The 12,590-nt window shown below is 30.8% G+C and overlaps 1 protein-coding gene across 5 annotated transcripts in view; it reads left to right on the top strand.

Moving 5' to 3' along the window:
• LOC130645704 (midasin-like) overlaps positions 1–12,590 on the top strand; it is a 56,641-nt gene that overhangs the window by 18,927 nt on the left and 25,124 nt on the right. For all 5 annotated transcript variants that reach the window (XM_057451783.1, XM_057451785.1, XM_057451782.1 and 2 more), the window contains 23 exons: positions 191–369; positions 591–682; positions 1,015–1,131; positions 3,077–3,223; positions 3,375–3,516; positions 3,999–4,144; positions 4,343–4,467; positions 4,579–4,705; positions 4,791–5,063; positions 5,320–5,452; positions 5,611–5,677; positions 5,777–6,117; positions 6,677–6,882; positions 7,015–7,137; positions 7,377–7,439; positions 7,931–8,065; positions 8,228–8,335; positions 8,441–8,545; positions 9,987–10,061; positions 10,556–10,654; positions 11,045–11,179; positions 11,273–11,401; positions 11,844–11,991. In XM_057451783.1, the coding sequence (XP_057307766.1) occupies positions 191–369; positions 591–682; positions 1,015–1,131; positions 3,077–3,223; positions 3,375–3,516; positions 3,999–4,144; positions 4,343–4,467; positions 4,579–4,705; positions 4,791–5,063; positions 5,320–5,452; positions 5,611–5,677; positions 5,777–6,117; positions 6,677–6,882; positions 7,015–7,137; positions 7,377–7,439; positions 7,931–8,065; positions 8,228–8,335; positions 8,441–8,545; positions 9,987–10,061; positions 10,556–10,654; positions 11,045–11,179; positions 11,273–11,401; positions 11,844–11,991 (3,215 nt within the window). The remainder of the gene's footprint in view (positions 1–190; positions 370–590; positions 683–1,014; positions 1,132–3,076; positions 3,224–3,374; positions 3,517–3,998; positions 4,145–4,342; positions 4,468–4,578; positions 4,706–4,790; positions 5,064–5,319; positions 5,453–5,610; positions 5,678–5,776; positions 6,118–6,676; positions 6,883–7,014; positions 7,138–7,376; positions 7,440–7,930; positions 8,066–8,227; positions 8,336–8,440; positions 8,546–9,986; positions 10,062–10,555; positions 10,655–11,044; positions 11,180–11,272; positions 11,402–11,843; positions 11,992–12,590) is intronic.

Raw genomic sequence — 12,590 nt, forward strand, 5'->3', positions numbered from 1 at the left:
TTTGTTTAAATTATCCAATAAACATCGTCATTCTCAGGGCTTGGAGTTTCAAAAGAACTCAATCAATTTAAATTTTTACTTTTTTAATCTTTTAATACTTCCTTATAAAGGAAGCATGGCATCTGTCAAAAGATGCCATGGTGCATTGAAGTTAGATTGTTTACTGTATATATTGAATATTTCACCATAGAAAGTATCCTGTGTTACTGCAAGGCGAAACATCTGTTGGGAAAACAAGTTTAATATCATATCTTGCAAAGTTAACAGGTAACCACTGTGTTCGTATAAACAATCATGAACACACAGATATTCAGGAATATATTGGTTGCTATGGTGCGGATGACAATGGAAATCTTATCTTTAAAGAAGGTTTGTATCTTATATTTTTTGTAAATTTTTCTACCATCATTAAATGTTTAAATAACAAAGCTGAAGTAGCTTAACACACTTTATACTTTAACACACTTTATGCTTTATACAACTTTTGCAAGCCAATTTTATTTGTGAAATTGTAAGACAAAGATTGTCCATGTTGTGTAAATGTATTTTATACTTTTGAATAACAATGATTACATGTTTATTTGTTTCAGGTGTTCTTGTAACAGCCATGCGGAGAGGTTACTGGATCATTTTAGATGAATTGAATTTAGCACCAACAGATGTTTTAGAGGCACTAAATAGGGTAAGATTTATCAAAGTTACAAAACGGATTTAACAGGAGTGAGAACACAGTTTCTGGTTTTTCACTTTTTTTTTATTAAAACAATTAACATGCATGGAAATTCAACTACAAAGTTTATTATATACTTCTTTAAAGTTGTAAATTAAACTTATTATTAAAATGATCATTCAGGGCAATTTGAGAAAGACAATTTTGCAAGTGCTGCATCCATCATCTGTTTTAAGTACGCCACAAAAAATAATGAATAAAGTATCCCAAAGTTGTGCAAAAAATACAAGGGGCTTAGGATCCTCAATTTTTCCTGTATTTTCCTGTATTTTCTGTTTTTTCAGCTACTGGATGATAACAGGGAGTTATTTATTGCTGAAACGCAAGAAACAATCAAAGCCCATCCACATTTTATGTTATTTGCAACACAAAATCCTCCAGGTCATTATGGTGGAAGGAAGGTAAAATAATGTAGCATTTCTTCTTATTAAGATAGAGAAAGTGATTCCCCCCCAAAAAGACATTAACAACTGGATTCTTAAGCGTTCTGAAAACAGCTGGGAAACTCTATAAAATACTTGTGTTTATATTCTCCCAGGTTTTTAATTTGATATGACGTATGTGAGAAATTACATCCGGCAGTGTGCAAATGCATACTAATTATTTTTTTAAAACAAACAGATAGATGGTAAGAATTTTCTTACCAAAGGGTTTTTTTTTCATGCTGGAGATAAGTGGGACGTTTAAACTTTACACTTAAACTTAAATGAAAATAGGAGAACTTGTTGACCAAAATAAATAAGCCAAATTTTTTAAAACGTTTTCACATTAATAATTATGAAATACTTAAATTAATTATTATTAACTTATTAACTTATTCAACACATATGCCAGCCTGGTAGATTAAATTTTTTTTATTATTATTTTTTTTACATTTTTTATTATTTTTGTACATTTTTAAATTTAAATTATTTTTTTCAAAATCTTAATGAATATATTTATATTTCCACTTCATATTGTTGCAATGTTTAGTAAAAGATAAGCTAGACTGAAAAATTAGCATCACAAAACAAAAAACTAACGAAAATTGTTATTTTTTCTTATTTTCAAGTGTTTACGGGTTCGTGATTTTAACTGATAGTTCGATTTGTGAATTGCAAACTATTAAATTGCAACACTGTAATAAAAGATTTGGGATCATCTCAAAATGTTTGTATGTTCTTTTCGTATAATTGTACTTCGTTTCGTGAAACGAATGTCATACGAAGTGCTTTGTTTAAAATAAATGTAAACAAAGTTTATACAAACTTTTTTAATATATGATACGAACTTAAACAAAGTTTTTTTATTGTACAAAATGAAATGATACAAACTTTGAACAAAGTAAATTGCTATACGATCTTGAAACAAACTTTAAAAGTACCAGCGTAATTGCGCATAATTATTTCAATACGAAACTAGAAGCAAAAAAAGTAAAATATACGAGCTTGAGTTCTTTGAAAAGACTAGCAAAATTGCATATTCATAGGTTCAATCTACACAATCTATGGCGATCTTTTCACTTTATACGATCCCGTTTTCATGATTTTTGAACGATCTATGGCGACCTTTTCGTTTTCTATGATCTCGTTTTCATAATTTTTAAACGCTCTACTGTGATCTATCCGTTTTTTACGTTCCCGTTTTCATGATTTTAAACGATCTACGGTGATCTCTGAGCTTCTACGATGTCGTTTTCATGATTTTTAAACGTTCTACGGCTATCTTTTCGCTTTCTACGTTCTTGTTTTCATGATTTTTAAACAATCTACGGCGACCTTTTGGTTTTATACGATCTCGTTTTCATGAATTTTAAACGTTCCACAGCGATCTTTTCGCTTTCTACCATCCTGTTTTCATGATTTTTAAACGATCTACGATGATCTTTTGGTTTTATACGATCCCGTTTTTATGAATTTTAAACGTTCCGCAGCGATCTTTTCGCTTTCTACAATCCTGTTTTCATGATTTTTAAACAATCTACGGAGATATTTTTGCTTTCTACGATGCCGTGGAGACGATCCCTTAGACGAAAACCTTTGATAATAGTCCAATTATAATAAACGAACTTTATATAAGCAAATTTTTATACAAACTTCTTTAAAAATGATACGAACTACATACAAACTTTATTTTAAATGATAAGAACTTTATACAAACTTGTAATTTTGATGATACAAAAAAGTTCATATTAAAAATAAAACGATACGAAAGATTTAATAAATCGATATGAAGTTTTTTTTATGAATTATACGAACTACGTACAATCATTTTGAGACAGTCCCTTATTATGGTCAAAGGTATTGGAAGATTTACACATTTTACATGTACACATTTATGTATTTACAAGAAATTTTTTAACTTTAGATTTTATCAAGGGCATTTCGAAACAGATTTGTTGAATTACATTTTGATGAAATTCCAAGCAAAGAACTGGAAGAAATTCTTCATAAACGCTGCAATTTACCACAATCATACTGTCGTAAATTTGTAAAAGTTATGCTTGATCTACGAGTAAGCAATTGAGTGTTGTGTTAATATTTATGTTTAATAGGATTTTTGTAGCATTTAATCTATGTTTAAACATAACTTCTAAGCATAACCAATTGGTATCGTATAGACTGTAAAAAAAGATTAGTAAGTAAAGGTAATATTTCTATGTTAGGTCAGAAGACGCAACTCTGGTATTTTTGCTGGCAAGCATAGTTTCATGACACTTCGAGACTTGTTCAGATGGGCAGAACGATATCGACTCTCTGAGAATGTTGATGGATTATATGACTGGGAACAGTGTATTTGTGAAGATGGTATTTTAGCTTGTATTAGTTATGCATCAGCGATATAATTTTCAATTTTTTGCTAAGTTCTATTTTATGATCAACACTATAAGATTTATTTTGGCCAATTTTCCTCAAAACATGCTACAATTTTTAACGATTGCCAGGCTTGCAAGGTTCTAATAGATAGTGAAACAATTTAAACATATGATAAATCAGCCAACAAATAAATAAGAAAAGTTTTAAAAACACATGTTAAAATTTTATTTTTATTTTATAAAGTAGCACGAAGCTTTTTGTAACTGAGTTACATTTTCAAGTGATAAAAATATCCTAAGCTAAAAACTAAGCTAAATATTTTGTATAAAGGTTTTTAGCTTAGGATATTTTTATCACTTGAAAATGTAACTCAGTTACGAAAAGCTTCGTGCTACTTTATAAAATAAAAATAAAATTTTAAACATGTGTTTTTAAAACTTTTCTAATTTAAACATAATTTTTCCCAAATACAGGTTATTTGCTGATAGCTGGTCGATGTCGCAAAGAAGATGAGACATTCTTAATTAAAGAGGTTTTGGAGCAAAACTTTAAAAAGAAAATCAATCTCAAGAGTTTGTATGGTGGTAATGCGTTGTCTTCCTCTAAGTTATCAAAAAAGGTTTGAATTTTAATCTCTTTATTAATATTTGTAGCAAATTTGACATTATTTTAATGATTACTGTGGATTTTCTATGGGCTAATGGCAATTTTATTTCTCATTAAAAAACTTTTTGTTTGTTTTTTGTCTGCAATAAATATTTAAAAATATAATCTACTTTCATTGCTTTCGAAAAAGACTTATGTGTTGTTGTTGTAGGTACTAAATTGCACACTTGAAGAATTTAAGCATATTGTGTGGACAAGTAACATGAAACGGTTGGCATTTCTTGTGGGAAGAGCTCTCCAGTTTGGTGAAGCAGTATTACTGGTGGGTGAAACAGGGTAAGGAAAAGTTTTTATATTGTTTCATGAACATGTTTGGCTTTTTTTAATGATTTTGATCCGCAAAATGATATATTTTGAAACCTGAAATTATTTATTTATTGAATTTAGTTGTGGAAAAACTACGATATGTCAGCTGTTTGCTTCAATCAATGCACAGCAGCTTTATGCCGTAAACTGCCATATGCACACTGAATCAGCAGATTTTCTTGGAGGTCTACGCCCTGTTCGAGCCAAGGTAATACAGCATATGCAATATTGTGTTTTTAAAATATATATAAGCCATGTTTTACTTAACCTATATTTACTTAAATATCTCTCAGGATACAGATGACAAAAGATTGTTTGAGTGGTGTGATGGCCCATTAGTAAATGCAATGCGTGAAGGACAGATGTTTTTAATTGATGAGATATCATTAGCTGACGATTCTGTGTTGGAAAGACTAAACAGTGTCCTTGAGACAGATCGATTGTTAGTTTTATCTGAAAAAGGAGAAGTTGAAAATAAAGTTGGTAATATTGATATAATAAAAGCGAAAGAATCTTTTCGTCTTATTGCAACAATGAATCCAGGTGGTGACTTTGGCAAGAAAGAGGTTAGTAACTCAGTTATCTTAATGTCTTTATTGGTGATAATGAGAAAAATAAGCAACACATTTCACAAAGTATACATAACTACTTTATCATTAGCCCAAAAATTGTTCTCTCAAAGTGTAATTGACCTTCAAAAGTGTTGTTTAATAATTTAAGAGAGAAAACGTGGTTGTTTCTGTTTACAGTGTACACATTTCAAAATGTGTTGTTTAAAGTAGTATTAATATGCATCTATTTTATTGTTGTTCTCAATTTCAGCTTTCGCCTGCATTGAGAAATCGTTTTACAGAAATATGGTGTTCACCATCAGATAGTTATGATGATTTAAAAAAGATTATTGAACATAATATAAAGTATGGATTAAGCTTGAAAGCATTTGCTAGCTGCCAAAGTAAGAATATACAATTTTCATTGTTTATGTCATTGAAATTGTTACACCAATGAAAATAATTTCATCAACTTTAAATTTTAAACTAACAATTGTTAGCTTGAATTCTATTATTTTTTGATTAATTTACAATTTATCTTTGTGAGAATTTTTGCGTTTAGCTTCAGGTTTTGGAGATGCTATTGTTGATTTCCTCAAGTGGTTTAAAGAAACAGAAATTGGCAACAGGCAAGTCAGCTCTTAAATGATTCATAACCATTATTCAATTTTTGCTAAAACATATTTTAAGTCATGTTAATTGTTTTAATTCCTTTTCATCAATTGCAGATTTACTATCAGCATTCGTGATCTGCTTTCGTGGGTTCAGTTTGTAAACACAGTATGTAAATTTGAAGAAAATGATGCAGCGATGGAAGAGCTTGAAAACCTCTCCGCTGCAATCATATCTGCTGAGCATGCATATGTTCATGGTGCTTGTTTGGTCTTCATTGATTCTATTGGTTCAGGAAATTCTTCACAAGTAGCTGGCACAAGGGCTGCTAGTATTAAAACACAATGTATCAATTTTCTGCACAAACAAGTTGGATTGGAACCAGTCTCAGTTGCACCAGCAATTTATTTTACAAATCGTAACACCTTTAGCATTGGCCCTTTCCACATACCTAAAGGTAAGTTATATACATTGTTGGAGATGAAGGATATATAAATTATGGGACATATTTGTTAGACAAAGATACAGTTAGAAACTTCAATACTTACCACTATCTGAGTAAGTAAAAATATTGATTAGAGTAAAACAAGGTTAAAACCAAAATACAAAATAACATAAAACACGGCATTGCGAGAATGAGTTTACAGACTAATTTGATGTATTTTAAAAATGCCTGATAAGTGAAATCTATATTATAATACCCATATACGTCTGTCTGTCTGTCACGCAAAATGGTAGCTTAGCTGCGCAATAGCGAGAAGCACACGATGCAGTAAAAAAAGAACGGTCAAACCTTGTGGATTTCCACTGGCTAACGACTAGTCTACCAATGCTCTTGCTCTTTGGTAGATGTAGAAATAATTGTGAAGGTAAGAAAAATGATAATGCAAATGCCTCAAAGAAGGGGTAACTAGTTGATACCACCTTCAAAACTTTAAAAGGATGTACAAAAGTATCAGAAATTTTCAATTAATTTGAAAATAAGATTTGCAAGTCGAAAATTCTACTTTTCTCAGGACATTTGGCAGTAGCTGAGAGAGACAGCTACAATCTGTCTGCGAAAACAACACTAAAGAACGCACTACATTTACTTCGAGGTTTACAACTTACAAGGCCAATTTTGTTAGAAGGATCACCTGGTGTAGGAAAAACTAGTTTAGTGATGGCTGTGGCAAGATTATCTGGACACAATATTATAAGAATAAACTTGTCAGAAGAAACTGTAAGTTTCATTTTGTATTTTTTGCTACTACTACTAACAGACCTACCAACATTTATATTAAGTAAAAAAAAATTGTTTTTGTTTGTATATTTAACTTTTACAGAGATAGAAATTTTGTTGTCTTTTTTTAAGGATGTTTCAGATTTATTTGGATCGGATTTACCTGTAGAAGGGGCTACAGGAGGAACTTTTGCTTGGAGGGATGGACCACTACTGAAAGCTTTAAAAGCTGGAAACTGGGTGGTGTTTGATGAGGTATTTAATTATTTCATAAATCTATTTCTTCCTATAAATGTTTATTATTGTTCTTTTACTATCATAACAGTTTTACATGAACTGGATATTTTTATGGGAAATTTTTGTATACTTTTACAAATCTTTTTAATCAAGAAAACATTTTGTAGTAGTTATGGTTTTTAGTACTATAATTATCTTCACTTTTGACAATTTTCTTTAAGCCTAATGTATATATCTTGTCTGTGTTATTATTGTAGCTTAACCTTGCATCACAATCTGTATTGGAAGGTCTGAATGCATGTTTTGACCATCGTGCTGAAGTAAGTTACAGCATTTAGTTTAAATTTCTGGATAAGTAGAAAAAAAATTAGAAAGGAAGTCAATATTTTTTATTGATATACTGCTGCTGCTGCTGAACATACTGGTTCAGTTTTACACAGAAAATAGAAACAGGGATAATTTTTTAAAAGTCTAGTAATGAAATAATAGAGGATATGGGGACTAGTTGAGATCAAACAGGCTGTAAATTTTAATCCCTCTCTTCTAGAAATACCACTTTACATGTTTGTTAAAGATATAAAATGAACATAATATGAAGTTAAGATTCCCTAAACAATTTTATAAGCAAAAATTTAGGCAAACCTAACAACGTTGAAATTATTAAAATTTATAAAATTAAAAAAAGAATTTCTTAGACTTTTTTTTGGAATTTTAAAAATTTGTTAAATTTCAATACAATATATTGAATCTTTATTAATGCAATATTAATAAAGCTTGACCCATGGATTTTGTAACCTGTTTTTGCTTTTAGGTTTATGTGCCCGAATTAAACAAAACATTTCAAGTTCAAAAAGAGAAGACAAAAATATTTGCTTGTCAAAATCCATTGCGTGAAGGTGGTGGAAGAAAAGGATTACCAAAATCTTTTTTAAATAGATTTACAAAAGTAAGTCTGTGTCTTTTGGGAATGATTATTAACCTTGTGTCATGTTTTAGGTCCTAATCACTCTGGATAACTTATTTTTTGCTGTTGAAATAGATTAGAAATATAATTTTACAAGTTTTATAATTTGGTTTGTTATTCTTTTTATATTTTGAATTTGTCTAGGTTTATGTTGATGCAATGACACCAGAAGATTTCCATCTTATTATTAAAACTGCTTTCCCTCAAATTGATGAAGTGAAAATCCGTAATATGATTAAATTTAATGCCACTGTAAGTATCAATCAGGCTTTTCGGAATGAAAAAATAGTGAATAACTTGTTATTAGTATTTATTATGACTTCAATTTTATTTTTATTAAAATTTTCATTTTAATAGTTGCACAAAGACATAGTTGTAGATGGAAAAATTGGTAGAAAAGGAAGTCCATGGGAGTTTAATATCCGTGATATAGTCAGGTGGTGTGAGCTTCTATCATCTTCTGTAAGTCTATTAAAGTACATATTATGACTACTTGTGGAACAAACAAAAATATAAATTAAATTACAGAAAGTTCACTAGTGGCTAATAATGACAATGGAGATGATGAATTATAAAAATTATTACTGAAAATAATATTTCATTATTATTAAAGATTTTTTATCTTTTACTCATTGTATTTTTCTCCGAGAGACGACCATACCAGTGCTTAAAATAACGTTTTCAAACCTATCAATTGTAAGATCATTATGTCAACAATCCTGGCTGTCATGCATGTACCTGGGTTTAATAATCATTTTGTTTCTGTTGCCAAGGAATTAACTAACAAAACCCTGTTTAACCCTATTATACCTGGGGGAGGGGCACAAAGTGCCTGCGGCCTCTTTACCTAGGCATAACTTTGGATACACATGTGATTAAGTGCTAAAATTTTGTGACTATTCCTAACTTTTATTAGGGTTTCTGACGAAAAAAATTTCGGAAAAATTTTGAACTTTGCTGGGGGTATTGCATTTTTTGGACGGGGGTAATTTTTTTAGAATTTTGAAAACCGTTGACATTCATGTAAGAATGTTATAAAATGTTGTATTGGGTAAATAAGTATTTATTACATGTATGTTGGTTACTAAGTGGTAACCAAGGTGTTGCTAAGGTGATTATATGGTTACTAGGGACAAAAAGCAGACCAGATTTGAAGGAAATATCGATCCAGCAAATTGACGTCATTTCGGATCCCAATGACGTCATTATATTGTTTTACTTATCTCAATTATCTTTGCATGCCCTGTTCTACATATATGTCAAGTTTAATGACATGAGCATCAATATTTCTGGTAGAACGGTTCTTTGTATCTATATTGTTAAAATATGAATTTTCTGGCCGAAATGACGTCATTTTTTATCCCAATGACGTCATTAAAATTACTTTTTTCCTGTGAAACACATATTTTGGTATTCATTCCACAAATCTACCAAGAATCAAGGCCGTATCATTATTAACACGCAAGAAATTAAAACGTACTGAAAAATTGGGAAAATGACCATTTTTCACATGTGTGACGTCATTTCTAATCCCTATGACGTCATCAAATTATTTTTTTTACCTGGATTGCGTTTGTACTAACACATTCTCCAACTGAGTCAAGTTTCATCACTTAAGGATTTGTGTCCCGCGGGCACTTTGTGCCGCCCCCCCCCCCAGGGTTACAAGGGCCAAAAAAGCTCAGGTATAATAGGGTTAAAGCGAATCTGTACATCCTACTTATCCATTGACTCGCAACTGAGAAAAAAATTACTTACACTAAGATATCATCAACACGGCCCCTATTTAGTTGGTAACCACAGATTGCAACTGACACCTAGTCATGCAATCCTTAACTGGTCCAAAGGTGAATTAAATATGTAAATATTGCATTTTATTTTTAAGCTGTGAAAAATATTTTAGGGTGAGGATGATCCTGGAAAGTTTGTTGGGTTGTTGTATCAAGATCGTATGAGAATTGTTGAAGACAAACAGCAGGTTAGTAAAAAAAGCAAAAAAAAAAATGTTTTTAAACTTGTTTTGGTTTGTTTGAGGTTTTTTAAATTGTAAAGAACTGGGAAACTAATTTCAACTTGAAGGAAGTAACAAAAAAGATGGTTATCATATGGAATGTACATGTTTAATGTTTGGAAAACTCCATAATTTTCACAGTGTTTAGCAGAGCATTTTATTGAGTAATTGAATTAGAAGCAGTTTTAATAGTTCAGGATAATTTCCTCTTACAAAAAATAAGTACTCACAAAAGAGGTTTTTACCAAAATAAATACCTACCCAAATTTTGCTAGTTTGTATCCATTAGAATGTACCAAATGCAGTAAAAGATCAACAACATCTTTTGCAAAGAAACGTTTCTTCAGAAACACACTAGAAAAATACACATTAACAAGTTAGGACAAATTTCACTCAAACATATTTTTGCAAATGTATAAATAGGACGTTTTTTATTGATACAGATAAATTTCTTGTTTTAGGTGATTAAAAGATATCAAAATATCTTTAAGGATTTCAGCCTACCTGAAAGATGTAAAACACGGCAATGTCATTTGAAACTGACATCATCAGAATTTACGGTATATTTTAAAAAAACTAACATTTATTTGGACGGACGTTTACCCCTGTTTTTTTTCAGATAAAATTTTACTTGTGCTCTCCATATGTACAGCAAAACTTGCCATCATACTTTATTGTTATTTTGAAAGGCTTTCATAGAAGTTTTGTTTCATGGGCTTGGTGCAAATAAAATGTACTAGGTACTCTTTGAACATATTGGTATCAGTTCAATCCCAAACTAGGGCTGTCTGGTTAAAAAAACTCAGTGATTTCTGCTAGTTTTAATGGGATCTTCAAACGGCTTACAGGAGCTTTAACCACCCTTGTGGTACATCCTTCAAAATTAAGGTGGCTGGCCACATGATATATCAGTCACTGGTATTCACAAGTTTTATGCATGCTCTAATTAGATTGGTTCAACCAGCATTAAGAGACACAATGACATGTGTTCTCCCCAGAGACAAAATTATCAGTTGTTGCGATCAAGTATACCTCACTTAGAGTCACTCATGATGTGCGTAAAAATGAAGTGGTTAGCTATCTTGGTAAGAACTCAATTTCCTATTGCGGTTTACTACATGGGAATATATTGATGTATTTATTACATAGTTGCCTATTAAAATACTTACCCATTTTAGGTTGGGTCGGAGGCAACAGGAAAAAATTCATTAGTGCATATTCTTTCCAACATATCAGGTAAAAAACTAGATGTGCTTTCAATGAATAGTGGTATGGATACGTCTGACTTTGTTGGTGGTTTTGAACAGGTGATGATTAATTTAACTATTGAATTTTTTTCTGTTTTTATGATTAACTCTGCATGTAAATGTGTGAACAACGTGTTGCTAGATAGAGATGAAAACTTGCAGTTACGTTCAAGTTTCCTAAATTATACTTGTAAACACGATAGTGATACACTGGTTGCATGGACCATAATATTATCTACTTTGTTTCACCTTTGCTTAGCGCGTTTATACGCTAATCAAAATGAAATATAGAATCAAACTCCTTTGATAAATAGTTAAGGTAATATTTAAATGTAAATTTTTTGATTACGTCCAGTGCGTCCCGAAATGAGCGATCTAAGTTCATTTTAAGGAATTGGACCCGATTTGGTCTCAGGTGACCCTGAAGAAAAAATTTAAAGATTTCATATGTAATGGATTGGCTTCACCATATAATTTTGTAACAATCTCACTTTCTCTTTAGCTTAATGTATCGTTTCACATAAAGAAGTTTTATAAAGATGTGTCTGCGTTGATAGACACAATGTTATGTCATTGTTTGCAGCATAACCCACATGGTGAATTTACGCTGCTTTTTCAAATAAAAGAAAAGCTGCTTGAAAATTCACAAGGTATGACTATTTGTAAATTTAAATAATTCTTTAATTTGTTCAGTGTGTCATTTCACACGTGAGTACTAGCAGATTATTTGCTTCATCCTTTTTACCAGACTTGTAATAGACAGTTTAAACGGAAGGTTTAAATCTGATGGGTGACTTGCAAGATTTCCTCTTTTATTTTTAATCAAGGTTTTATTCCGACCAACATTTTCCTTTCCTTTTTTTCTCTGCCTTCCAGAGAATTGTAATGATGACAACCTTCTTAGATTTTATTTTTATTTTGTTCACTATTTGGATGAATTAAAAGTACAGATTTTGATGATGTAACAATAATTGACATGACAAAGCAAAAATTGTTTAAATTATACCAACCACAACTTGTGTGGTCCTTTAAAATGGCAGAATAACCAAAAAGAGTGACGGAATAATTTTTTGTTATTATCGTCAATATCCCCAACATTCTGTTTTAAAAGCTACTTTGTGCATCACTTATGTACTACCTGGCTGTACGCAGGATTTAAACTAGAATCACTAAGTAGCTTGGCTTTAATTTAATTTCATAGGTTATACTCGCTGTCTTAATAGAAGGTTATCAAGGAAAAACATCTCAG

The sequence above is a fragment of the Hydractinia symbiolongicarpus genome, chromosome 5 (genome assembly GCF_029227915.1).
Source record: "Hydractinia symbiolongicarpus strain clone_291-10 chromosome 5, HSymV2.1, whole genome shotgun sequence".
NCBI classification, from domain to species: Eukaryota; Metazoa; Cnidaria; class Hydrozoa; order Anthoathecata; family Hydractiniidae; genus Hydractinia; species Hydractinia symbiolongicarpus.